Source organism: Oryctolagus cuniculus, chromosome 15 (genome assembly GCF_964237555.1).
Source record: "Oryctolagus cuniculus chromosome 15, mOryCun1.1, whole genome shotgun sequence".
Classification (NCBI taxonomy): Eukaryota; Metazoa; Chordata; class Mammalia; order Lagomorpha; family Leporidae; genus Oryctolagus; species Oryctolagus cuniculus.
In genome coordinates this window covers 39,509,544-39,537,455 of record NC_091446.1, presented here as the reverse complement: position 1 = coordinate 39,537,455, position 27,912 = coordinate 39,509,544, and the positions used below count along the sequence as shown (strand labels likewise).

General features: G+C 43.2%; 1 protein-coding gene across 2 annotated transcripts; it reads left to right on the top strand.

Moving 5' to 3' along the window:
• RPP30 (ribonuclease P/MRP subunit p30) lies at positions 1-27,912 on the top strand. 2 transcript variants are annotated; one of them, XM_002718504.5, is made up of 11 exons: positions 1-989; positions 2,273-2,328; positions 2,742-2,798; positions 3,194-3,268; positions 6,935-7,006; positions 14,351-14,440; positions 24,442-24,558; positions 25,142-25,171; positions 25,558-25,595; positions 25,964-26,043; positions 27,717-27,912. In XM_002718504.5, the coding sequence occupies exons 1-11, from the start codon at positions 839-841 to the stop codon at positions 27,824-27,826; spliced, it is 876 nt and encodes a 291-aa protein (XP_002718550.5). In that variant the 5' UTR covers positions 1-838; the 3' UTR covers positions 27,827-27,912. The 2 variants fall into 2 exon arrangements, 1 of the variants encoding a protein (XP_002718550.5); XR_011382373.1 differs by having other exon boundaries at positions 741-989; positions 25,964-26,153.

Sequence of the window (27,912 nt, the reverse complement as noted above, 5' to 3'; positions counted from 1 at the left end):
GTACTACATGAGGCGTGGGCCTAAGACCAGAGACTTCTCTGTGTACAGTTTGTGATCAACAAATACAGAGACTGAAAGCCTTTAGAAACGTTGGAGCGCTTTGGCATTGTCCGCATATCCGCGCTCCTGGTCAGGTGACTCTCCTGCAGCCGAGTTCGGGGAGCTTCCCTGCTGGTGAGTTGCTTAGTCCCTGAGGCGCTCACTGGGATTGCATGAGGAAGCGGGGTGGGGCACAGCGAGGACCTGCCGGGTGTCACGGACAGTTTCACACGCACGGATGTAAGTCGCACGGCAGTCCCACGACTCTGTGCTGTCGGCGAACGGATCCAGCAGTGTACAAAGTCATGGAACCAAGTGCAAAGGAGTGGAAACCTCCGATGCGCGGGCTACACACTATCTCGTACACTTTTCACATAGAAAATTGCAAAACATTTCCAGTTTGCACTTTCCTACTCCAAATCGCCTTCGGCTAAGCCCGCGTGAGTGCAGACCGCTCCTCCTGGAGCGAGCCCTGCCCTCTTGTGGCTGAAGATCAGACAACAGAGAACAGCGCGCTTCGACCGTTCAAAACTCCGAGACGCTTCCAACGCTTAGCAGAAGCGTCTGGTCCAAAGATTCACTTTCTACATCGTTTTATGGGAGTCAAGAGCTTCGACCCCCTACAGGGAAAACCAAGCTGCCTCATTCGGAAAAACACCAAGCATTGCGGTGAGACTTGATTTCAAGACACTGGTGATACTTGGAGGGAAGACAAATCCCTGCGGATCCCTAAAAATAAATGGTCAATCCGCAAGCTGGAAACTACAGTCCACGGCACACGTAAACTACAACTCCCAGCATGCCCCAGGGGGGCGGGCTCGGCGGCTGCGCAGAGGAGTGTGCGTGTGGGGTTTCGTGGGACTGCAGCATGGCGGTGTTTGCGGACTTGGACCTGCGAGCGGGTTCGGACCTGAAGTCTCTCCGCGGGCTGGTGGAGACCGCTGCTCACCGTGAGTTGCCCCTCTGGAGTTTCTAGGATGTTCCTGAAGATTTGCCTCGCGGCTGATGGATGGCAGAAGGCAGGGAGGCCGGGCTCCAAGTGTAGAGTCTTTTACGCTCAGCCCTTCCTGACCCTTCACAGTGGCTGAACAAAGGCGGGAAACGAGGGTCCGGACAGGGAGTGCTGTCGAGGCTCAGAGAAGAGGGAGAAGGTGGGAGAGGGGGAGCTGGGGCAGTGTTCTTTAGAGGGTAGGGGCGGAGGACATGGTGGGCGGGGGCCGGCGTGACCCGAAGGGCGGGACGCCACTCAACTTTTCAATGGAAGGGAAGCCCTAAGAGACGAGACCTGTGCAATGACTGAGGTTCGTCATGGCTTCAGTTTTCTTCGAGTGTGGGACTGGCGAGGTTAAAGGGTAGAGGTGCGTGCGGTTGGATCTGTTCCTCCGGGGACCGTTCTCAGCTCCTGTGAGCGCTGATGACTGGTGCTAGAAACAACCACTCCTTGCCAAGGTGAATGGTGCCATTTCTTCGTGGCCCCTTACGAAGTATCGTAGGGCCAGGACCGTCTTTTCCGCGCAGCCATTGTTAGCATTGCCTCCCAAGGCATTCCTCCTCAGGCGGCAGGGAGGGTAGATAGGACGAGCCCGGCCAATTAGCACATGTATCTTTGATGGTTCCTCTGAGGTGAACTTTCCAGGGTGTAGTAAGCGTTGCCTCCTCTAGGTGGGAGTCAGGTAGGTAGCCCAAACGTCCAGAACGGAGCTTGCTCTCTGATGAGAATGGTATGAGGATACTTCATGGAAAGTGGAATAAAAAAATGTATTGAGGCGCAAAAAACTTGAAATCCACGCATACTCATAAAGCGAGCCCCTGCTCCCAAAGAGTTCCTCGTGTGTTGGGGTGGGCAGTGGTGCGAGGGAATCCTCACTGCCTGGGTGAGGGGTCTCTGCAGGAAGCAGGCAGAGAGCCAAGTGAGAAAAAGGTGGCAGTGGAGAGCAGGAAGGTCGGCAGGATGAGAATGGACAAAGGGACGTGAAAGAGTCTGATGGGTGGACAGGAAAAGCGCAGCTAAAGGCCTTGCTGATAGTAACTCAGAGTAGCTGTCCATAGGCCAGGAGCTGTCTAATTCCCTTGACGGGCGTAGGAGTTAGTAGACGGTCTCACACTGGAGTTTGCAGCCATAACCACGGTGCTAACCTGCCTTCTGGTCTTGAGGTCTAGAGTCAGCATGGGTCTGTGGGTACAAGGAGAGATTGCCTCGTTTCATAACAAGAATATTCCATTTTCTTTCCAGTCGGCTATTCAGTTGTTGCCATCAATCATGTTGTTGACTTTAAGGAAAAGAAACAGGTAAAATTATATTTCTGAAGTTAATATGTTGGAATTGTCATGTGTTCATGTGAACATATTTCTTATGTGTTTCAAAAGTGCACTGGTATTGACTTGAACTATAATCACAAGATTGACTCTTCTTTATTTTATTGTCATGGACTCATTAACCAATTTCCCTCTACAACATAAATTTTTTCTTTAGGCCGACAATTGTATCTTATAGATTATTTCAGTCTAAAAAAATCAGTTTTTTTCCCTCCTGTGCATAGATTTCTCAGCTGCTTCTCTGTTCTCTGGCTCTTTTTCTTTACCATCTGTTTGTTTGTTTGTTTGATTATTTTTTCCCAAAGAAAAACTCCTTGTAAGTATTCCATGATGTCTTGTGTTGTTAACATGTACAGTCTTGGGTAACCACTTATCTTTTCTTGTAGGAAATTGAAAAGCCAATAGCTGTTTCTGAACTCTTCACAACATTGCCGATTGTGCAGGTTGGTGTTTTTTCTTTAGGAAGTGTAATAGTGAGTTCAGGCATACCCAGTCTGTGTGCCGTTCTCTGGCCTGAACCATGCCTTCCTCTCCACGCTTCTGTTACCTTTCCACCAACGCTCAACTGTTCCATGAGACATTCCAACTGTGGATTCAGTACTTGTTTGATTTCTTCTTTCCCGAAGCCCTACAACTTTTGAATAACCTCACTGTGTAGCTTAACATGTGTACATGTTTTTTCCTTTGGTTGCATTATAAATTCCTAGAGAGTAAAGATAACATCTTACTAATTTTCTCTATCCCTTATGACTAGTATGTTTTAATGAGTACTTTACATCAGTAAAGTAAAAAATCAGTTATCGTTCATAGTTTTTTGATAGCATGTTTTTGTTTATAGGGAAAATCAAGACCAATTAAAATTTTAACAAGAGTCACGATTGTTGTCTCAGACCCATCTCACTGTAATGTTTTGGTAAGTTATTTTTCCTCTCTCCTTCTGACCATGTAAGTAGTATTGATTGATTGATAACACCATTGCCTGAGGCGAGACAAAAGCAGATCTGGGCCGTGATGGGTTCCTGTGGCTGTTCCTGAGCTATGTGGCATTTCATCTCCGCAGCCCTAGATTTCCTGTATCCTTCTGATCCAGGGTACCTGCCTGTTCTTGTGTTCAGATTTCATATAGAAGAGCATATGTATATTCTACCCAGAGCACATATATAGTAATGCCACAGTTAATTCCTTGGCAGCTGGTATTCCTTGAATTCATGTTAACCAGACATAAAGTTGGTGCTGGGAGTTTTTCTGTAATAAACTTACAAAGCTTAATTGGGAAGACAAGCATTGAACAAATAATTTAAAATATGAAGAATATTTTAAAAGGAGATGATACATAGAGGGTGTTCTGGGAGTCTGTAACCTAAGTAAACTGGTGTTCAAACTGAGGCCCAAGGGTCAGTGTTAAGTAGAAGGAAGAGCATTCCCAGAGACAGGATGGCTCACCGAGGGTCCTGAAGCTGAAGAAGGCAGTTTGTGTTCTGGGAGGAGAACCGAGACCAGCAGGGCTCAGCCTCTCCAGCTGCTTTAGGGCGGTAGGCCTGGGAGAAGATTCCAGGAAGCCTTTAAGGGTTTAACCTAGGGAGTAAAATTAAGAGGTTTCTCTTACAGAGAATGCATTAGAAAGGGATAAGCGATGGAATTTGAGAGGCCTCCAGAAGGGAGGCTTGACAGGATTTGGGAATTGACTGGTTTTAGGATGATTACTCTGGGTGGCCTAAGCCCCCAGGTGGGTAGATAACACCATTGCCTGAGGTGAGACAAAAGCAGATCTGGGCCGTGATGGGTTCCTGTGGCTGTTCTTGGTGGTTAGAAGTAAAGGTGTGGCCCACAGAAGTGTGTGGTCACCTACAGAGAGTAATGGAGACTTCCTGGCTGAAGTACAAGGTGGGAAGGGGTGGGGGGAGCTTCCCCAGCATGGTGACATAAAGGCTGGGCTGGGATTGGAGACTGAGGAGGGCCTGCCCTGGAAGTGGAAGGACGGAGAGGAACGTGAACACAGAACAGGGCTAAGAAGAGGGCAGCAGCATCAGTACCTTTCAGTGGCCGCGCAGGGGTGGGGAAGGAGGGCCGGCAGAGAAAGAATTGCATTATTGACTGGGAAGCCTTCGCTGCCAAAGCAAAAACCACGTCTACAGATCTGAAAGAGATGTGAGGAAGTGTGCTACTGACACTGCTCGAGAAATTTTACCCCACCAGGAGAAGGGAACACACAGAGTGGTATACAAAAACCTACCATATAGAGAGATTTCTTTTCCCTTTTTTTTTTTTTTTTAATTTGTTTGAAAGGCAGAGTTGGGGAGGGAAAGATAAAAATGTGGCCGCAACGAGAGAGAATGACTGCAATAAAGGCAGGAGCCAGGAACTCTGTCTAGTGTCCCACATTGCATGGCAGGGGTCCAAGGACTTGGGCCAGCTTCTGCTGCCTTCCCAGTGCATTAGCGTGGAGCTGAATCAGAAGTAGAGCAGCCAGGACTTGAACAGGCGGCCTAAGGGATGCTGGTGTCTCAGGCAGGGGACCTAACTTGCTGCACCACGACACTGGTCCCACCAGATTTCTTTTCTTAGCTGGGAGTGATTTGAGTGTGCCTGCTGTGTGCTGGACACAGGGCTTGAGAAAGTAAAATCCATGAGAAGGTTCTCTGTTGTATCTTTGGCTAGAATGGGCACCTCCGCCATAGAACAGGAGTAATCAAGGAAAGACTGGCCTCCATAATTGCAATTAGCATTACTAAAGAAATTGTGGAACACCAAATTTACTAGTGTTGCCTGCAGTTGCCTGGCTGTATTCTGTTTCTCTAGGCCCCGCGGGACATAAATGGAACTCTGTTTTGATAGGTTGTGAAGACTTTGATTTACTGTTTATATCCTGACCATCTTGGTGGCCTCTTCTTTGGTCCTCTTCTCAAGATGGATTGAGCAGGGCAAGGAAGCTAGGAACTTCATCCGTGTGTCCCACGCGGGTGCAAGGGCCCAAGCACTTGGGCCATCCTCCGCTGCTTTCCCAGGCGCATTAGCAGGGAGCTGGATTGGAAGTGGAGCAGCCAGGACAGAAATCAGCACCCATATGGGATGCTAGCTTTGCAGGTGGCAGCTATACCTGTTACACCACAATGCCAGACCCCTCTTTATTGTTTTTATTTTGTAAATGTTTACTTATTTATTTGGAAAGAAGAGTGACAGAGTGGGAGAGAGAGAGCTTCCATATGTTGCTTCATTCCCCAAATAACCACAAAAGCCAGGACTGGGCCAAGTTGAAGCTGCAAGCCAGGAATCTGTGTCTCCCAGTTAGGTGGCAGGGACTCAAATACGTGTGCCATCAACTGCTTCCCAAGTGCATTAGCAGAGAGCTGGACCGGAAGCAGAGTAGTTGAGACTGGAATTGTTGCTCTGATATGGGATTCAGATGTCCCAAGCAATGGCTTAGTCTGCTCTCCCACAAGACCTATTAAGGAGATTTGCTTTTTTTAAACAATAACTCTTTAAGTGATGTGTTTATGTCCTGTACGGACTTTGAAGTGTTTTCTTGCACATCTAGCATTTTAATTTATGCGAGATTACTTCAAAAGATTCATGGAAAATGGAATTAAAAGTCTTCTTTTAATTCAAAAAAAATTTGAAATTCATGCATTTGGAGAATTCTTCCCAAAGTTCATGAAGAGTGAGTATTCTGGGAAAGTTATGCATGAATTTCAACTTTTTTCTACATCAAAATAAACTTACCTTTTGATCCCATTTTCCACTAGCTTTTTGACAAAGATTCATACTTAACAGTATTCTTGTGAACTTAACTGCAATCCATTTAAACATGTATGTTGCATACAACACATCATACTTAGTCATGTAAATTTTTGTCTCTGCCCCCTCCCCAAAAATGGTGACTTCCATTGAGGTTAATCATAAGGCTTATTGATGTTATGTCCCCAGTGCCTAGCACACAGCAAGTGGCAAATGTCAGGCTCCAGGACTGGCATTGTGGTGCGGTAGGTAAAGCTGCTGCCTATGACGCCAGCATCCCATTTGGGCGCTGATTCCTCTCCCAGCTGCTCTACTTCCGATCCAGCCTCCTGCTGATGGCCTGGAAAAAGCAGCAGAAGGTGGCCCAAATGTTTGAGCTCCTGCCGTAATCCTGAGAGACCAAGATGAAGCTCTTTGGCCTGGCCTGGTGCTGGCCACTGCAGCCATCTGGGAAGTGAACCAGAGAATGGAAAATCTCTCTCTGTCTCTCTTTTCTCTCTGTATCTCTGACTTTCAAAATAAATAGGGAACAGTCAAGCTCCTTCAGTAGTTTGAGGGAGCCGGGCTTTGGTACATGCACTTGATCATAACAAATGGTGGGAGGGAGAAGGAGGAGGATTGGTGGGTCGGATGTTGGTATTAAATCCTCGTGCTTGGAACGTCTATTCTGCCAACATACAAAGCAAAGCAGAAAGGTCAGCAGCACTTGAGAAGTGTTAGATGACTGAACTGTAAGTATAGCTGGGTCCGTAGAAGTCTGAACTGTAAGTGTAGCTGGGTCCGTAGAAGTCCGTGTGTGTATTTTTTGCTACTGCACACCCTAACATGCTTTTTCTCTTACTAGAGAGCAACTTCTTCAAGGGTTCGACTGTATGATATCGTTGCTGTTTTCCCAAAAACAGAAAAACTTTTTCACGTAAGTTAACAGATAAAGAAAATAGTGTTTATTATTTTACTTAAAAAGTCTGGTAATGCCTTTCTAAGGGACTGTTCCTCCCCATCGAGAAACTTAGAGGATTTTTCATTTATCTTTGGAGTGTCAGATTTCCCAGTATATTTAAATAGTGTGTGTTTTTATTTTGTTTAGTTTTGTTATCCTGCTAGGCACACAATGGGCTGGTTTTGAAAGAGCCCATTAAGTTTTCTGTTGCTGTATTTGCTTCATACATTTGAATGTTCTCTTAGGTGAGTGTTGCTCTTTCTCTAAAATCACCTCAGTTTCTGCTTTTACTTCCTCACTGCTGCCTGTGATGGACGGAAGAGGCGAATACCTTCTGCAGCTTGAGGCTCCCACCTGTTTCACCTTCCCCCTCTGCATGCTCTGAGACGTGGTGCCTGTGTTAGCCCGAGCATGGCAGCCCTCAGTCTTCCAGAAACTGCTCAAATCAACATCTGCTGCTACGCTCCCCTCCCTGTTCTGAAATCCTGATGAATTGTGTTCCTCTGCACTTTTGAAATGGCTACTGCAGTGCCTTTGCAAGAAGGGAAGGACTTAGCATATGTGTTCACTTTGTAAACTGGAGACAGAACACCCCGAAATTTTAAATGATGACTTTAAAGCGGTAAAGAGTGAGTCAGACTACAATTTTTCAGGAGCATATTTTTTTATATAAAATTGAGATAAAACTACTTTTGTAGAAAGTTCTGAAAGTTATCTTTAGATTCAAAAAAGAATCCACCTGTCACAAGGCTTGTGCAGGAAAAAAACGTTGGTCTTAGATGCTTTAATTTTACATCCGTTCTTTTTTTTTTTTTTTTTTTTTTGACAGGCAGAGTGGACAGTGAGAGAGAGAGACAGAGAGAAAGGTCTTCCTTTTGCCGTTGGTTCACCCTCCAATGGCCGCCGCGGCTGGCGCGCTGCGGCCGGCACACCCCGCTGATCCGATGGCAGGAGCCAGGTGCTTCTCCTGGTCTCCCATGGGGTGCAGGGCCTGAGCACTTGGGCCATCCTCCACTGCACTCCCGGGCCACAGCAGAGAGCTGGCCTGGAAGAGGGGCAACCGGGACAGAATCTGGCACCCTGACCGGGACTAGAACCTGGTGTGCCGGCGCCGCTAGGCGGAGGATTAGCCTGTTGAGCCGCGTTCTTTTTTAAGCAAAATCTGTTCCAAAATTGTAAGGAATTTTTTTCATCAGTTTGTCCAGTAGATGGAGCTGTTGACTAAGGAGGCTGATCATGGCAGACTGGCAAGTCTTAATTATTTATATTAATGAAGGGAATCACCATATGTCATCCTTGAATGCCTGAGCTCCCCATTTTTTGGGTGTTATCCTTTAAGAAATGCTCAAGTATAGCAATTCTCATGAATTTTGTTTCAGTTGGAGGTATGAACCATGATTGGTTCTGTTTTTTCAAATTCCACAGAAACTTGCGAGTGATTCAGGGCTGAAACTATTGGTATTCAGTATGAGAAAGACCATGGACATTGTCAAACCACAGCAACTTATTTTTGCTATTATATAGTAACACCCCAGTCACAAAGATGGACTCTAAGTTGATTGATGTGGCAAGTTTTCTGTTGTACATTTGATTTCTTGATAATTTGAAGATCATAAAACTTACATTTCCTTAGTCCTTTACTGGTAATTAGAATGAGAAAACACTTAAGTAACATTTTGGGTAGAAGGCGTACATTTAAATACCCTTCCAAACACTTTCACGTATTTAATTCCTTTCATCTGCACAGCAGTCCTGTACTTTACAGAGGAGAAGACTGAGACTTGTGCTAAAATGATTAGCTACAGATCTCTCAGTAAATAGATAGTAGAGAGAGGATTTTTTAATTTTAATTATTCTGGTTATAATTCTGATTTCATATAGCAGTTTTATCATATTCATTTTTATTACTTGTTTTTCAAAGACTGTAAGTTTGAATTTGCTCAACACCTGCTTGATGATGGTGGGTATAGCAATCAAAAGCATTTTAGAAGGAAGAAAGCTATAAATAATTCAGAAGTATTTATTTGGAATTGACTTTATTGATATGTTCAAAAAGTTACATGAGGGACTGGTGCTGTAGCACAGCAGGTTATAGCCCTGGCCTGCAGTGCCAGCATCCTGTATAGGTGTTGGTTCGAATCCTGACTTCCAATCCAGCTCCCTGCTAATGCACCTGGGACAGCAGCAAAGGATGGCCCAAGTGCTTGGGCCCCTGTGCCCACATGGGAGACCTGGAAGAAGCTCCTGGCTCCAGACTTCAGCCTGGCCCAGCCCTGATCATTGCGGCCATTAGCAGAGTGAACCAGCAGTTGGAAGACCTTTCTCTGTGTCTCTACCTCTCTTTGTAACTCAGCCTTTCAAATAAATAAAATAAATATTTAAGGAAAATTCCATGAAAGCACATTTTTAAAAATTGGAATATCTTCCTCTTCTGTCTAAATTTTATCCATTCTTTAGGATTCAGATGAAATTAGAGCACTCCCTATTTTTATAGATAATCAATTATTAAAGATATCTTTCTTTTAATTATAAAGCTTCTGTGAGTGTATCATAGTTTGACTTTAGATCACATTCAAGCAGTTTGTTGCTTAACAGGTTGCATTCTGTACATTATTTTGTTGTTGGTAGGTTGATTATCTAGAACTCCAACAGGCCTCCCAGTAGGTTAGCTAGCTATTCCTTTTTTTTTTTTTTTTTTTTTGAATTTTTTATTTATTTGAAAGTCAGAGTTACACAAAGAGAAGGAGAGGCAGAGAGGGAAAGGTCTTCCATCCGATGGTTCACTCCCCAATTGGCCGTAACGGCCGGAGCTGTGCCAATCCTAAGCCAGGAGCCAGGAGTTTCCTCCGGGTCTCCCACATGGGTGCAGGGGCCCAAGGACTTGGGCCATCTTCTACTGCCTTCCCAGGCCATAGTAGAGAGCTGGATCAGAAGTGGTGGAGCTGGGACTCAAACCAGCGCCTACATGGGATGCCAACACTGCAGGCAGTGGCTTTACCTGCTACGCCACAGCGCTGTCCCCAGGTTAGGTGTTCTAAGACTACCTAGGTCTCCAAGGAGGTCATAAGAGTGGACACACACACATTAGTAGTTAGTAGTATAAAAATCTAGCCATGTTCAATATCAGCATCGCTTCCATGGGAAATAACACACTGTTTTCTCCTCACAGTACCTGGAAAATGTCTCATAGGTAGGAAACCCTTTCTCCCCATAGCTACCCCGGGGGATGAGGTACAGATTAAAGGTGGTGAGAGGGCTTCACGGTAGCCAGGCTCCTTGGGGTGGAGGTAGCTGTGGAATATGGCAGAGAGAGAAAAATGCGTATACACTTCAGGAACTTCTGGGCCAGGTATTTCTGTTTAGGATCTAAAGCAGCACACAAAATGAGCAGCATCCAGGTTATTTAGCCCAGTAGTCTTCAAACTCCTTTGCTTGCCTTATCAGATAAAAACAGTTTGAGCCTGCTTCCCCATACTTTTCTTATAAACTAATTTGTATGTACCATTATACCAGTGTGCTGTATAAAATGATATACACATACAAAACCGAACAGAAATTTCAAGAGAATTAAAAACTAAGTGGAGGTAGAAGTTGCGTTTCCTTCCTGCTCCAGGAACCAGGGCCTCCCCTTTGCAGGGCACTGCTGTGAAGTGTCCTGGGGAAGGGAGTATCTCTCAAGGCAGTGTTTCTGAGGGGTGATCCAGCCCCATGGCTTCCACATTACCTGGAGCATTTGTTAAAATGCAGATTGTTCTGCCCTGTTTACTGAATGAATTATTGGAGACAGGGCCTGGTGATCCCATTTTTAATCCCTCTTTAGGAGAGTTTGGTGTACACCTGAGGGTGAGAGGCACCGGCCACAGGCATATCTCTGTGCCTTTGGTAAGCTTGACTCTCCCCGACACGATATGTAACATAAAATACAGAGATGTGTTAACCTGACATCCAAGAGAGGGATGTCGGGAGCAGGAGAGCAACTGTGAACCCCTTACCTTCATGTTTCCTTTATTCCATAAAGGCAAAATTAGTGTGTTTCTTCATGGGAATATATATTGTCATAGAGGTCTGACAGCCCCTCCTCAAAAGAAAAAAATCCGTTAATGACAATTGATGTAAACTCATATACACCCTGTCAGTTGCCGGGGAGAATCATTATGAGCATCTTCACTCCAAAACTATTGGATATAATTTGATTTTTAATGATTGAGAAAGTATTTCATTATAGTGTGAACATTAACTCCTATTTTGTGGTTATCTAAATGTATCAGTTGAACATGTGGGTTAATAAAAAGCTAAATAACAGCAGATTTTGGTTTGGGACTTTTTTTTTTAAGTTTGAAATGTCAGAGGAAGCCCAATGGACCTGACCTTTGTAACTAAAAGTTTATTATAATGCATGTACTTGAACCAGCAGAGATCCATTGTTTAATTGGCTACTATTGTGAGGAGAGGGGAAGGGAGGAATAATGTATTACTTATGCAACATAATTTACCTTTATTCTATGGAGAATGTTTCCTAGGCCTCTAAAAATTAATCAGCTCCTTTTTTGTTGTTGAAAAAATAACATATTCATGGAAGTAGGGGTAGGCATTGAAAAATAGACCTTCCTCCTGCCCAAAACTCCCCCTCCCTTTTCTCCGTGGGCACCCACTGCCAGCAGTTTTTGTGTAGCTTTAAGAAATAGTATTTACGTAGTCCCTCTTTCCTTCATTTTCCACTCTCCCTGCCTCTTTCCTTTCTAACACCACGCTCTTGGGCCTTACAGTATATCTTTGAGATTATTCCATAGTATCACTTAGAGATTTGTTTAACTGAAAGTGGAGAATGTTTGATTATGTCTAGTCTTTTGGGATTGGTATCATAATGGTTGTCCTTGTACTAATGCCCTTGAACCTTTGTAGGGTTTATAGCCGTAGAATAATATTTATATGCTGATGTGTCCGTTTAGATTTTTGCTAGCTATTGCTAGGGTCCATTCCAAGACCTAGTTTAAAAACCCTTAAGATCTGATTTATTCATCCCATGTCAGCAGTGTATTACTGAACTTTTTGATCTTTTCTATTCTGATAGTTTAAAAATGACTAACAGAAGCAGAATTTGTTATAGCTACTATTTAGAGCTTTTCTTCATCCATTCTTAGCAAATTTTCAATGATTCTTTCATGAGTTGGACAGCAATAGTGGTTGGGATGGTGCAGATTCTGTTTGAGCCAGGTATTTCTGCCAAAGCAACATTGCTTCACTGGCTTACTAAGTTACTGTGACTGTCTTAAGGCAGCCAGCTTCTGATCGCTGTGTGCTTCCTAAAGCCCTAGGATGGGAGCAGGAGTGACAGGGATTTGGAAGAAACAAGATGTGGTATCGCAGAAATGCTTAAGGTCAGCACTGATCCTGTAGGCTTTATTTAGCTGCCCTGGCAACTCAGTTTTGTTCATCAGACCTCTACTCAACAGCGTGGTCAGTAAGGGTGATTTTTTTTTTTAAGTTTTATTTATTTATTTGAAAGTCAGAGTTACACAGAGAAAGGAGAGGCAGAGAGAGAGAGAGAGAGGTCTTCCATCTGCTGGTTCACTCCCCAGTTGGCCACAATGGCTGGAGTTGCACCCATCTTAAACCAGGAGCCAGGAGCTTCTTCCAGGTCTCCCACACAGGTGCAGGGGCCCAAGGACTTGGGCCATCTTCCACTGCCTTCCCAGGCCATAGCAGAGAGCTGGATCGGAAGTGGAGCAGCCGGGACTCAACCTGGTGCCCATATGGGATGCTGGCGCTTCAGGCCAGGGCGTTAACCCGCTGTGCCACAGTGCCAGCCCCAGGGTGATTTTTAATACAATTTAAAACAGTCAATTCTTTTTATCACTATAAGTCAAATAATGGCAAAATCAGGACTAGATATGCATCTTCTAGCAACATGTTCTGATTTGCACTCTATGCCAGTAACCTTTCACCACCTTTATTTTATTTTTACTTCCGTAGCTTTCCTTTTATCCTGATTTTATATGTGATTTTTTAAAAAGATTTATTTGTTTATTTGAGAGGTTGAGTTACAGAGAGAGGGAGAGACAGAGAGGAAGATCTTCCATCTGCTGGTTTACTCCCCAAATGGCTGTTCTGAAGCCAGGAGCGAGGAGCTTCCCACATGGGCGCAGGGGCCCAAGCACTTGGGCCATCTTCCTCTGCCTTCCCAGGCCATAAGCAGAGAGCTGGATCAGGAGAGGAGCAGCCAGGACATGAACCAGCATCCGTATGGGATGCTGACACTGCAGACAGAGGCTTAGCCCACTATGCCACAGTGCTGGCCCCTATATGTGATTTTTTAAAGCAGTTTCAAATGTATTTTATTTATTTTTCAGAAGATTTATTTATTGAAAGTCTGAGTTACAGAGAGGCAGAGAAAGAGAGAGACAGACAGAGAGGGAGGTCTTCCATCTGCTTATTCACTCCCCAAATGGGTGCAACAGCTGGAACTGTGCTGATCTGAAGCCAGGAGCCAGGAGCTTCCTTTGGGTCACCCATGTGGGTGGAAGGGCCCAAAGACTTGGGCCATCTTCTGTTGCTTTCCCAGGCCATAGCAGAGAGCAGCATCGGAAGTGGAGCAGCCGGATCTCGAACCGGCACCCATATGGGATGCCAGCACTGCAGGTGGCAGCTTTACATGTTATGCCACAGTGCCGGGTAAATGTCTTTTAGAAGTAAATTCCGATTATTGATCAATGAGTAAAAGCAAAAATTAGAGCAAAGGAAAGGGAAATTATGGGTTGAAACAACATATATTGTGTGGTTTGCAGCTGCTGTGCTTGCACTTTTTGTTTGGACTATTTCTGTTGGAATTTGCACAGGATGCCATCAGTGCCATGCAGTGTCTCTCAGCCCTTCAGTAGACTGATAGGAGCCAGAGGCCTGTGGCTCTTCTTGGCACAAAGATGCTCAGTAGTTTGTGGAACAAATGGATCTTGCGTGTATTCCTTTTGGCTTCTTGCTTCCTTGGATTTCAGAACAGTTTCTTCTTTCTGGAACCACCTGAAAGCCCGTAACTGAAACTGAGCCTCGCTATGCAGACGATCTTGGGAGTAAGAAAGCCTCCATGCCCGGTCTTTTGAGAAGGTTGTGGACACATCAGTCTGCTTCACCTGGATTGCAGTTAAGCTGTGCAAGCCACACCTGAAGGGACGCTGCCTGCTGACTCTGTAAAGGCTCAGGTGTATTTCAGCACAGCACCGCCTAACGGGGAACCACGCCTGTTGTGTTTCTCTAGATCGTGTTCGAGTCCATCAGTCTTGTGCTGATTTTCCTTTTGGCCTCACCTGTTTTTCTTTTTGGCAGGTGGCTTGCACACAGTTAGATGTGGATTTAGTCTGTGTAACTGTGACGGAGAAACTGCCATTTTACTTCAGAAGACCCCCTATTAGTGTGGTAAGTGTGGGCTTTCCATTTTATGGTGAATAAATCTGTAGAGACTTGCATGAGCAAATTGGAAGAGGAGCAGAAAGCAGTGTTCTTAGAAAAGCAAAAGCTGGAAAGAAAACAAACAACAAAAGCAAAAGCTGGGTGATGGGGGATAGTTTTAGAAGAGAATTTTATTTTTATAAGCTGACTAAGGGAGAAAGCTTAAACTAAGAAACAGCCAATAAATTATCCATTTGTTTTTGAAGGACCTTAGAACATTTGTGCAAGGCATTTCTTTTTTTATTAGTTATTTAATTTTGAGCAACAGACAGAGACAGACAGCTCCCATCTACTGGTTCACTCTGAATGCCCGTAGTGGCTAAGGTTGGGCTAGGCCAAAGCTGGGAGCTGGCATCCCAATCCAGGTCTCCCACATGTGTGGCAGGGACTCAGCTATTTCAGCCATCACTGCTGCCTCCCAGGAAGTACATTAGCAAGAAGCTGGAATCAGGAGTGGAGCCAGGACTCAGCCAGGCACTCCAGTGCCAGGTGTATATAGTCCCAGCTGGTGTCTTAACTGCTGGGCCGAATGCCTACCCTTGTAAAGGGTATTTCTTTTTTTTCATAAAGATTTATTTATTTATTTGAACGAGTTACACAGAGAGAGAGAGAGAGAGATCTTCCACCCTCTGGTTCACTGCCCAGTTGGCTGCAACGGATGGGGCTGTGTGATCCAAAGCCAGGAGCCAGGAGCTTCTTCCGGGTCTCCCACATGGGTACAGGGGCCCAAGGACTTGGGCCATCTTCCACTGCCTTCCCAGGCCATAGCAGAGAGCTGGATCAGAAGTGGAGCAGCCGGGACTCAAACTGGTGCCCACATGGGATGCTGACACTGCAGGCGGCGGCCCTGAAGGGTATTTCTTAAGAGGTACCTTATAATGATGGGTACTGTAGCCTGTACATTGGGCATTAAGAGAATTGAGCAAAGAATGTAGGAAAGGAATTTAAAAAGTATAGCTCTCTGTAGCATCCGCAAACTAAGGAGCGACAGGAGGTGGCAAGGCATGTCATCATCTAGGCATGGTCTATGCATAATTAAAATCTGATTTGAAGCATGCTGGTTCACACAGCAGTCAGAGCTTTAACAGGGTGACCAGGTGTCAGGGGTACTTGTTTCTCCCTCTGCTAGTGCGTTTTTCTCATTACCCTTCTGCATAGCTTTCTCTCTTGTTTCCTTGTACCTTTCATCTTCCATCTGTCACACCTTGTTCTAAGTCTTGAAGCCTTCCGTGTACATTATGAAGGTGGTAGTATTTCCCACCAGTAACTATTTTGGTAGCTGTGAGGTCAGTACAGCTGTTAACTATTTGCATTGCCAGCTGATCCTAGCAAGCGTTAGGATGTTTTAGAACAGTGGCTTCCAAAATGATTTACTTAGTCTCCCATTCAAAAACTGCTATCTAAGAGAAAAAGGTTTAACAAGCATGGTTCAGATTACATACTCATTCCTTTTGTAATTGGAAAATGAGATTTGTGAAAGAATTTTTTGAAGTGGGTAACTCCCCTGTCCTTTGTTTACATGGAATCATAACTTCCTAAATTTCTGTTCATCTTCGCTGCAAAGGGGTTGAGAATTCAGGGGAGACAATGAAGAGAGAAACAGATATATTTGGTGCATAAAAATTGAATTCAATATGGATGTGCTACTAAAGCCATACTTGAAAAGTACCAAAAATTTATAGTCACATATTTAAAGGGAAAACTATAAGAAAACTTTTCTGGTAGATACTGAGAGTGCTACTAAACAAATAGCAATATTTGGTATACTCAAATCGTAGGTTCCCCTTGTTGTTGCCAGACTTCTAAGTAAACAAGTAAACAATAAAAAGCCCCTGAATCCTCACATTTGAGAATTAGAGATCTGTATTGTTCAACAACTCATTTATCAAGTGTGTGGAAATGAAGGCTACCAAGAAATCATTCAGCTCCTTGCACACGGGATTGAGACAGTTCTGGTCAATTAACTGTCAAGGAAGATCTCTGGAGTGCCCAAGGACCTATGATACAAGCCACAAATTAATACAGTACCAAATTTATGACAGTCTTATACATTGTTCCTCTCTAGAGATAGAACCACTCTATTGTCTTTAGAAGTTGGCCAGGGCTTTTTACCAGCCTCAAGTGCCAACCCAGGTACCATGTAAATAACACCCCCAGAAACAGGAAGTGCAGCCATTCTATAGATTGCCATTCAACTTACCAACTTTTTCTTCACTTTAATGAACTAGGAAGGTCTGTGTCTAGACAGCTTTGCCTGAATAAGTCCACACCCAATAACCCCGTCCTTGGTTGGGAAGAGATAGTAACATGTGATGCTAATTCCAAGTCCAGGAACGGACAGCTATGCACAGCACTTAATTCCTCATGTCCCATTACAATGGTAAGATTCCCAGGGGGTTTTTGGTAAGGGCTTTATTTGGGTTTCTTGTGAACATGTTTACTGTTCAAGTCAGAATATGAGCTTCTAGAGAAAGCACCAACTATGTCATGACCCCGGTATCTTGCCTATAATGAGTCCTCCCTAAAATTTTTTGATTGAATGAGTATATGTCTAGCTTATCTGGGGAACCTCATCTAATTGTACTTGTTGCTAGTCGTTAAGTGGTTGTCAGCACTGGGCAGGGAGCCTGTGCAGTGGATTGTACAAACATCCTTAAATACATGAAAAAATGCTACAGTTCACCCAGAGTGGGCTCTCAAGGCTGCACCACTAGGACATCCCATCCCCCACACCATCTGGAAATTCAGGAAAGCTGCTGTTTGATGGATATTTTTGACTTAATTTGACAAGTGAGACAGATATGCAATATGTAACACAGTGTGGGCTTTTGAAAAAGAATCTGGTGTGAACATTTTACATATGTTATTTAATCAAAACTAAATGGTAAAGGGGAAGGAAGGGCTGCACATGACTATTTTTAGTCTTCATCTAATATTGAAATAGGCTGTGGTGTGGATTGGACAAAAATCAAAAAAGTCCTTGTGAATTCATTCACTTGTTTTTCATTTAGAAGAAAGCTGGAAACTTGAATCTCTCCAGCTTGTTGTTCAATATACATAATAGTTGTTTATAGCTATATGTGTATTATTAATAATATAATACCTAATCTGGATATGGAGCTGTGTGTCTACACTAAAGTGTGAAAATATACAGGGGTACTTCAAAACAGTTATGGGAAAATGAATGAAAAGAGAACTTTATTTTGGTACAAACAATTTTGAGTTCCATGCTTACTTTTTTCACAAACTCTTTGAAGTACCCCCATAATCTCAGTGAAAGTGCAGAACAACATGTCACAGCTCAGTCTTCACTGGTCCTTGCATGTTAAGGGTGAATTTGTCTTTGGCCATGAGAAGTTGATAGGTTGGCTTCATAAGGATACCTTAATTGGGCATGCAAGAATACAGCCCACATCTTGATTTGATTAGGTTTTATGCCCTTTTCCTTTATTGTGGTGAAGGCAGGATTATTAAAATAAATGATTCACCAGTCTTTTTGCCCATAGGCCAGAAGCCACTGAGATATATCAGCTTAGAAGGCTGGAATTATGTAAGGCCCAGTAGCTGGAGCGGACCAGAATACTCCATTTGTGTAATTTACAACACTCAACCCATTTGTCATCTCACCACATACTCAGGGCACAGTACTTTAAATCATGCAATTCCTTCCAAAATCTCCTGTAAACCCTCTTGGAGTTTCATGTAGCTTATATGGGAATCTCAGCTGTATCAACTTGTAGACCCAGCTAATAGCTGGGTCTCAAAACTTAGATTCAGCTCCTGTTCTTGGACGGTCCAGTCATTTCTAATTATTTGGCACTTTATGGTTCATGTATGTTCATGCCTGCTGTGATGCCATAACTTTGGGTTGGAGTAGGTGTTACTTACCTCCGCATGCAAATAGTGGAACTGAGTCTCAGGTAGTGTGTGGCTCACAGTTAGATGTCTGTCTGAGCATTGGCTGGTGATGTGTACTCAGGCTTGGATTCCACTATCATTTCCTCTTTGGAAATGCTATTTGAGGTTACTTTATAGCTGATCTCTGTTAAGTACAGAATAATTTCATATTTTAAAACATAATTTTATGAATTCAGTTATTAAGGATCATCTCAAGAAAGTATGTATCTTTGCCTCTGATCTTTTCACTTTCATTTCCCTTCAACAATGATTGCAAGTTTATTGAGAGTTATTTTCAGTGATTGTTTTACACTCATATTTTCCCTTAATACTTCCAAGGTCCAGTTAGTCCCCACTGACAAATGTCTAGTAAATAATGTCCAAAGCAGCACGTTGGTTGTAGGAATCATGCCATACAAATATGTACTTGACCTGGGTGTGAGTGCTCCGTAACCTTTAATTTTCAGCATACATATCATGAACTAAGTATTTTGTCAATCCAGTGATTGTATCAGCACCAGGATATTTGCCATTATCAGAAATTTCTGTGTGGAAAACCAAAACAAAAACAAAATTAATAGACAAATAACAAACTGGTGGAAACATTTTCATTCACGTTACAGAAAAAAGGCTAATCCCCAATGTTCAAAGAATTCCTGGGTGAACAGGAGGATGAGCAATGCCAAGAAAAGAATTAATTATGTTAAAAAGACATTTCACGGGGCCGGCGCTGTGGTTAATCCTCCACTTGTGGTGCTGGCATCCCATATGGGCGCCAGGTTCTAGTCCCGGTTGCCCCTCTTCCAGGCCAGCTCTCTGCTATGGCCCTGGAGTGCAGTGGAGGATGGCTCAAGTGCTTGAGCCCCTGCACCCACATGGGAGACCAGGAGGAAGTACCTGGCTCCTGGCTTAGGATCGGCGCTGCATGCCGGCTGCGGCGGCCATTTGGGGGGTGAACCAACGGAAGGAAGACCTTTCTCTCTGTCTCTCTCTCTCATTGTCTAACTCTGCCTGTCAAATAAAAAAAAAGACATTTCACACAAAAGAAAATACAGATGATCCTTACACATATGAAAAGTGCTTATATTTCTAGTAAAATCACATTAAAATCACCTATCTGAAGGACAGGCATTTGGTGCAGTGGTTAAGATGTTGCTTTAGATACCAACATCCCACATCTCCTATATCAGAGTACCTGGTTGGAGCCCCAACTCTGCTTCCAGTCCAGCTTCCTGCTAATATGCACCCTGGGAAGCAGCAGATGATATGGCTGAAATAGTTGAGTCTTGCTACCTTCATGGGAGTCCCAGATTGAGTCTTTGTCTCCTGGTTTCAGCTTGACCTGGCCCTGGCTGTTGCAGACATTTAGGAAGTGAACCAACCAATGGGCAATGTCTCTTTATCTGTCTCTCTGCCTTTCAAATAAAATGAAGAAAAAAAAAAGAAAGAAAAACACTAGGTGTCTATATAAAGCTAACTATTCATCTACTATTAAAAAAAAAAAATTGCCCATCTCTTTGGAGTTGCCCAGTATTGTAAGGCAATTAGAAAGCTGGCATTCTCTTTGCTGTGTCACTGTAAATTTGGCAAGCCCTGTGGAGTAATTTCAAAATAACTGTTCAAGTACATTTACACCCTATCCTAGTGTGTTGGTTCCCTGGATTGGCTTAAACTAGCTAAAGTTGATTGTCCCCAGTTCTGTTGCTAGAAGTCTGAAATCGAGGTGTCGGCAGGGTCATGGTTCTTCTGAAACCTGTAGGGGCTTCCTTCCTTGACTCTTCCTAGCTTTTAGTGATTTGCCAGCACTCTTTGTGATTATTGCTTACAGCTTCATAATTCCAGTTTGTCTTTGTTTTTATAATGTGTTTTTCCTGGGTGTCTCTGTGTCTTCGTGTAGCATCTTCGGATAAGGACACCATTCATTCTGGAATAGGCCTAACCTAGTCCAGGATGACCTCATCTTAGCTAATTAGATGCACAGTGACTTTTTTCTTTCTTCTATTATATGATGAAACACTGGAAGAAAGCACAAGAAATTAATAAAAGTGATTGAGGAAGGCCGGCGCTGTGGCTCACTAGGCTAATCCTCTGCCTAGCAGCGCCGGCACACCGGGTTCTAGTCCAGGTCAGGGCGCTGGATTCTGTCCCGGTTGCCCCTCTTCCAGGCCAGCCCTCTGCTGTGGCCAGGGAGTGCAGTGGAGGATGGCCCAGGTGCTTGGGCCCTGCACCCCATGGGAGACCAGGAAAAGCACCTGGCTCCTGGCTCCTGGCTCCTGCCATCGGATCAGCGCGGTGCGGCGGCCATTGGAGGGTGAACCAACGGCAAAGGAAGACCTTTCTCTCTGTCTCTCTCTCTCACTGTCCACTCTGCCTGTCAAAAAAAAAAAAAAAAAAAGTGATTGAGGAAATGAGAAAAGGGCAGATGGGGGCAGAGATATAAGATTTATTGTTTTCTTTTGTTGCTTTGGTTTGTGAATCATGTGAACATATTACCTATCTTAAAGATTCATACACCAAAAAGGTGTCATCCTCTTGAATTCAATAAAGAACCAATTTTTATGAAATTAACAGAGAATTAGTGTTGTCTTATAATCAACTTCCCATTTCCTTCTCTTTGTTCTCTAAAGCTTTGCTTAGTACTTGCAATTTTTTTGCCTATGTCTCTTGATTCAAGTGTCACATATCTGCCCTTGGTAGCATCTTTATAAATATTATTTCCCATTAGTAAAGAAATCTAATGATCCACCTGTTTCAGAACATTTGGTCAGATATACAAACAAAAGCCAGTAAGGCAGGCTCTGTCATTCTTTATCAAGAGGCTGTTATAAGCAATCATTTGATGAGCTTAAGGCAATGTGTGTTAAAGTGGTCCTAGAAGGAGGAGCCCAGGTCATGAGTCTATATTTTATCTATCTAAAAATTTAAAATATGATGTTAGAATATTAACAGCCTTCAATAGCACATTATCTGTAATTTCTTTTTCTCAGGAGTTTTCTTAGCCTTTTCCAAGTGAACTTGATGATCAACATAACTTGATGTATCAACATCAGAATGAGGAATTTTTTATTAAAAGTAATGAAGCGGAGAATTATGTCCTTTGTTTTCTTACCTTCCCACTAAAATGAGTTTGCATTTTTGATCTGGTCCCCACAAGGGTCTAGAAATTCAGAATCAGTCAGTATTTGGAAATCTGGTCATCCAGCTGTCTCATCTTTTATTTCCTCCTCTCCATCCTACTGCCTTGTGTTTTTAGATTAGCATCTAGAAGGATGAGAGCAAGAAATATGCCACTGTCTTTGGCTTCTAAATAGTGTTGGTAAAACTAATGGCTAAGGAAATACTAATGTGGATAAAGGTAATGCTTTTCTTTGTTTGGGCAGATCAAGTTCATAGCCAAGTGAATCCTGACTCCTTTTATGATGGATAATCCATCATGAGCAGCATTGTCACATGTCCTCCTTTTCATAAGCTAACATTTGTTACCCCAAATATAAATAGATTACACACTTTTGTGTAAAAGGCAGTTATGTGATACCAGCTCTCCAGAAGTGTACAAGCTGAGCAGAGAATGTGTTGTATGTTTACGTATAACACAAAGAAATTAACAGATGTCATTCTCAGAAATAATCAACCCAAGATGCAGAATTAGAGCTGGGAAAAAGTTGTCAAAAAAGGAGAGGGGAAGTTTGCAATGTGGAAAATATAAATTCCAACTGAACTAGTAGTGATATGTAGGAAAATGTAAGATAAAATCTAGAAACCTTAAAGCCAGGAAAACGTTAAGAAAAGGGAGGATGGCAGCAGGGCAGTGGAAGAAAGGAAGTCTATTCAGGAAGAGAACGTTCTCATGGAGTGGTCCAGCAAGGTGCACTTGAATTAAATCATAGTGCACTGCCCTAGAAGAAGACAGGCTTCACACTTAGTAGTAAACCTCCAGCAGCTGCTAGTTGCATCTGTCCCAACTTGTCCTCTGGGCAATAGAAACCCATTTGCCTGGCAGAGACAGCCATCCTATCTAAGCTGTGCTTGCCATCCTTGCTTTGAATATTCAAAGGACCCCAGCAACCTGAGTGGCTCTGCAAGTTGCAAGTCTGATTATCACCTGTGTGCCAATGATCCTTCAGATGTTTCCTCTTGCTGTTAGAAGCCCTCCCTGTCAGCATAAAGGCTTGCCCAGCTGGCGCTTCCTTTCTCTTCTCAGCTCCCACCTCTGCTCTCCCTGATTATTCTCCAGCCTTTGATCTTCCCTGTGTGGCTACCATGCTGCAGCTCCTAAGCCTTTCCAAACGCTCTCTGTCTCTGAAATTGCCCTTCCCTCTGCTGTTTAACTATAATTTCTTAGTATCCCCAAAATTACTCCCTCACTTATTCCCAAACTTCTTGCCAGCACATATCATAGTTGAAGTTGGTTGTTTGTCTGCCGTCGTTCAATGGTCTCCTCCACTTAATTATAAGCTTTTAGAAGGAAGGAACTGTCTCACTTTTTGAACTTCATGAGCTTAAAGCCTACCTGTTGTGACTAGATGGTGGTTTCGAGTCATTTATCAGGGAAGCTGAATAGGGTAATAGTCAATTTAAATATCACGTCCACTACTTCCAGGCTTTCTTACCTGTAGATCCCTATACATTAACACATTAAGAGGCCAGCGCTGTGGCACAGCAGGTTAAAGCCCCAGCCTGCAGCACCGGCATCCCCTATGGGCTCTGGTTCGGGTCCCGGCTACTCCTCTTCCGATCCAGCTCTCTGCTATGCCCTGGGAAAGCAGTAGAGTGTGGCCCAACTCCTTGGGCCCCTGCACCCATGTGGGAGACCTGGAAGAAGCTCCTGGCTTCAAATCAGGTCAGCTCTGGCCATTGCAGTCATTTGGGGAAAGAACCAGCAGAACAGAAAACCTCACTCTCTCTCTGGCTCTACGTCTCTCTGTAATTCTTTCAAATAAGTAATTCTTAAAAAAAAAAAAAAAAAAAAAATGCAGGGCCAGTACTGTGGCACAGCAGGTTAAAGCCCTGTACTGCCGGCATCCCATATGGGCACCAGTTCGGGTCCCGGCTGCTCCACTTCCTATCCAGCTCTCTGCTATGGCCTGGGAAAGCAGTACAAGATGGCCCAAGTCCTTGGGTCCCTGCATCCATGTGAGAGACCTGGAAGAAGCTCCTGGCTCCTGGCTTTGGATGGCGCAGCTCCAGCCTTTGTGGTCATCTGGGGAGTGAATCAGTAGATAAAAGAACTCTTTCTCTGCCTCACCTTCTCTTCTATCTTTCAAATAAATAAATAAATCTTTAAAAATAAATAAATAAAATTAAAATTAAAAGAACATATTAAAGGGGCCAGCACTGTGGTGTAGTGGGTATAGCCACTGTCTGCAGTGCTGGCATCCCATTTGGGTGCTAGTTTGAGTCCTGGGTGCTCCACTTCCAATCCAGCTCCTTTCTAATGTGCCTGGGAAAAGAAGCAGAAGATGGCCCAAGTGTTTGGGCCCAGTGCCCATGTGGGATACATGGAAGAAGCTCCTGGCTCCAATCTGGCCCAGTCCTGGCCGTTGCTACCTTTTGGGGAATGAGCCAGTGGATGGAAGATTCTGTATCTCTCCCCCTTTCTGTATCACTCTGACTTGCGAATAAATACTTTTTAAAAATTACTGGCCATATAAAATTATCAACTTAAAAAGTAGCCTGCTATAGATGTATTAAATTTTGAGTCCTACTTGCAGTTGCCTTGGCATGTTCAGGCCAAATGATTTTGCTCACAGGCGGGCATTTCCTACCCTAGCTTTAGGTAGTTCAAGGAGTAGTAGTTCCTTTGCCGCCCTACAGGATCTTAGCTCTCCTTAGCTAATTCCTGTTAAATAAAGTAAGATTCCCCACAGGTAAGAAAACTCTGTTGATCAAATAGTGCCTCAGATCTGTTTTATTCGTGAATGGTGGCATTTGGGTGCAAATCTGCCTTTGTGTACAGCTGTACTTTGACATACAGAAGGTGAGGAGGGAGATGAGCGGGGAAGTGAGTGCAAAGTAAGTGGGACAGTGTTTGTTTATCCATGACAGTTTATTTTCTTTTTTTTCCTGTGAAGGCAATTGACCGAGACCTAAGCTTCGAGCTTGTTTATAGCCCTGCTATCAAGGACTCCACAGTAAGAAGGTACACAATTTCCAATGCGCTCAATTTGATGCAGATCTGCAGAGGAAAGGTATGGTTCTGTGCTTTTAGGACATTTTTCATATCTGCCAGTTTGTTATTAATTCACTAGAATTGACAAACTGATGACTTTTTCTTAAAGTAGGGAGCTCTGAAAGTACAGGAACAAATTCTTCCACTTCAATGAGCTCTAAGAATTAGAGGGAAAAAATATCAGGGAAAGAATAATGTAGGGAGGGGTGGAGGGACACGTGTTGAATGCCTTTATCTTTTAATAAGGAATCTTCAGTTTACTATGAAAGGAATAGTCTAGATAACAGTTGTTTGTCATCAGTGAGTTGATTTAAAGTGATTAACCATTTTGACTAGTTTTTAAACTTAATTCATCTTCATCAAGATTTGTTTGGAAAGCTTATTGTGTTTTTCTGTTACAGGCTGCCTTTATCATTTAACTTTATTTTTAAAACAAGTTGGCATTTGGTATTTCACTTTGATCATTTATCTTTTAAAGAAGTTGGTATTTGAGCCTTAAATGTTAAAGTGTGATTCCTAGTTACTCGTTATTCATTTCAGAAGACTTGTCCGGTTTCTTTTACATTCATCTAAGATTAATAGTAAACACTCTTATTTTGCAGAATGTAATTATATCCAGTGCTGCTGAAAGGGTAAGTCTAACATGAAGCTCCTTGTTTTGGTTTTTTAAGTTAGAAAACATTGCTAACTTCTAGGGAGGAATTCAAATAGTGATGTAATGAATTGAGTATTTTCTATTTTAACTGTACATTTGCTCATTGTAATTGTTGAAGAGTAGAACTTACCCATTCATTTTGGGCATTGTCTTTATAGAATTAGTTTTCCTTTATGCTGTTATAAAATGCTTTGTAAGGTTTATATTTTCAAAAACTTATAAACCCATCAAAATTATAAGAACTTAAATTTATGTAGTTGATGTCCTTGTTTTTGGATATTTAAGTATTAATTTACTCAAATTAAGTCACTGACATGTCATAAATAACCTCTCATCTGTTTTTTTCTTCATTTTATTTTTTAGCCTTTAGAAATAAGAGGACCATACGACGTGGCAAACTTGTATCCTTTTCTGAGAAATTGTCAGAATTTTCTCTTAGAAAACTTGGAATTTGAAGTGATATTATATTTTATCACAATATTTTTCTCAACCTTTTCATGTAAATTTGTGAATTAATAGCTTCAGAAACATGTCAGTTTGTAAAGAGCTTCATCCTTCTGTTTTTCAGATTAAGCCCGAGACAGAAAGGGAAATGAGGGACTCTGTGTGATAAAAGCTTAGAGTTAAATTAGCCGCCTCTTCCCAATAGGGCTGGGAGCTGTTCTAGAACTGATGAGTCTCCCTCAGGTGAGCTGGCAGTTTCCGTTAGGTTTGTGTTCGTCCTGTGAACTTGACTAACTCTGGGTTAAACTCTTTAATGGCCCCACAGAGGGTTGCTGTTTGGGCTCACTGAAAATACTGCCAAGGCTGCTGTGTCCACCAACTGCCGAGCAGCACTTCTCCATGGAGGTGAGCAGATTTTTCCAGTAAACACTGACTGCTCCTGGTAGCCCGTCATTTTGTCAAACAGTTGAGCCATATCTACTTTTATCATCCTACCTTCTGGACTTCCTTTAAGGGTCAGTTTTTCTTACCTTGTTTTACTTATATCCATCAATGCTTTCTCACCCTCACTTCTTTACTTTCTGTAGCTTACGAAATGAATATAGATTATATTAAAGAAATAAATATTAAACATATTCTCTCAAGCTATATGTGTGTGTTCCCCTGCCCACATTTTGACAGGCTTCCTGTCTCTTTTCTCCTTTCTCTTCTCCAGAAGTCATGCCTTCCCTGTTGAAAGTCACTGTTTTAGGACACCAATATGTTAAAAATATATGTTGTCATTTATTAGGAAAACAGGAAAAGCAATTGTGTTTTTCAAAATCTGGTGAACAAAACTAAGACTAACTTTTGCATTTATTACAACTCAGGATGTTTCTTATTTTTCTTTACATGATCAAATATGTACAGACTGTACGTTTTTAGGAGTTATTTATTTATTTACTTGAGGGGCAGAGACATAGAGACAGATAGAGGTACCTCCCACGCATTGGTTCACTTTTCAAATGCCCGCAGTGGCCAGGGTTGGACCTGAGCCATTGCCTGGAGCTGGGAACACAAACCAGGTCTCCCATGTAGATGGCAGGAACCTAATTACTTGAGCCAACACTGCTGCCTCCCAGGAGCTGTATTAGCAATATGGGACATAGACGTCCTATCCAGTAGGTTAAACTCCCACCCCAGTGCTGCTTGTCACGGGGCAGCAGGTCCGATAGAGCTCCTCAGGGCCAGCCTGGGGAGCTCAGAGGCCAAGCGGGATGATGAGGAAGGAACCACACCAGAGCTGGGAGATCAGTCAAGGCCCAGGGGAGGGGAAGAGCTTTTATAGACACAGAAAAGGGGCTGTCCAGGCCACAAGGGAACCAGCTGAAAGGTAAGGCAGGGCACGCCCTCAAGGGCCTATCACAGCCAAGGACACACACTGTTCACGACTACAGAAGTCTCCTGTCAGGCTAGGTACCTCCCCCGGGGTCCATCTTGGGTTGTTGGAAACGCTGAGTCACTGGGATGCGGAAGTGTGGCAAACTCAGCGGCCTTTTAACAACTTTTTTTCCTTTTCAACTGGAGCTCCCCCTACACCTCAGGCTGTATATCTTTTTTATCTATGTTTTACTTACGTATCTGTACCTCTTCACCTGAATTCCACTACTAGAATCCACTAGAATTTTATGATAAAAATTAAACTAAAAGTATGTGGTATGCCAAAACTTTGGAAAAATGAAGTTTCAGTAGAGCTTAAACCCAGATGAATTGTAAGTGTCACAATAGGTTGCTGCAGGGGCTGATGCTGTGACCTGCACAGCTGCTTGCAATGCCAGTATCCCATATGACAGTGCTGGTTCGAGTTCTGGTTGTCCCACTTCCATTAGGAGTGAATTACAGGGTACTAATATGTGTGCTATCTGTGTATATCAAGAAAAACTATATTGACAGTGAGTGGTGTTGGCATTGGCACCCATAGCAGTTCACTTTGGTTTTATCACTTACTAGAGTGTAAGCCAGTATGATGTTTGTTAAACCATGTCTTTATAAATTATATCCTAATTTCAGGCACTATGGTTTCCTTGTTTGTTTTACAGAAACCAGAAAAACTGCTTTTGGAATTATCTCCACCGTGAAGAAACCTCGGCCATCAGAAGGAGATGATGATTCTCTCCCAGCTTGCAAGAAAGCGAAGTGTGAGGGCTGAAAACACACTCCAGCCTCCACAGCCTCCCTTGTGTCATTCATCAGCCACAACAAAAATAAAACCTGGATTGTCGTTTGCAATTCTCA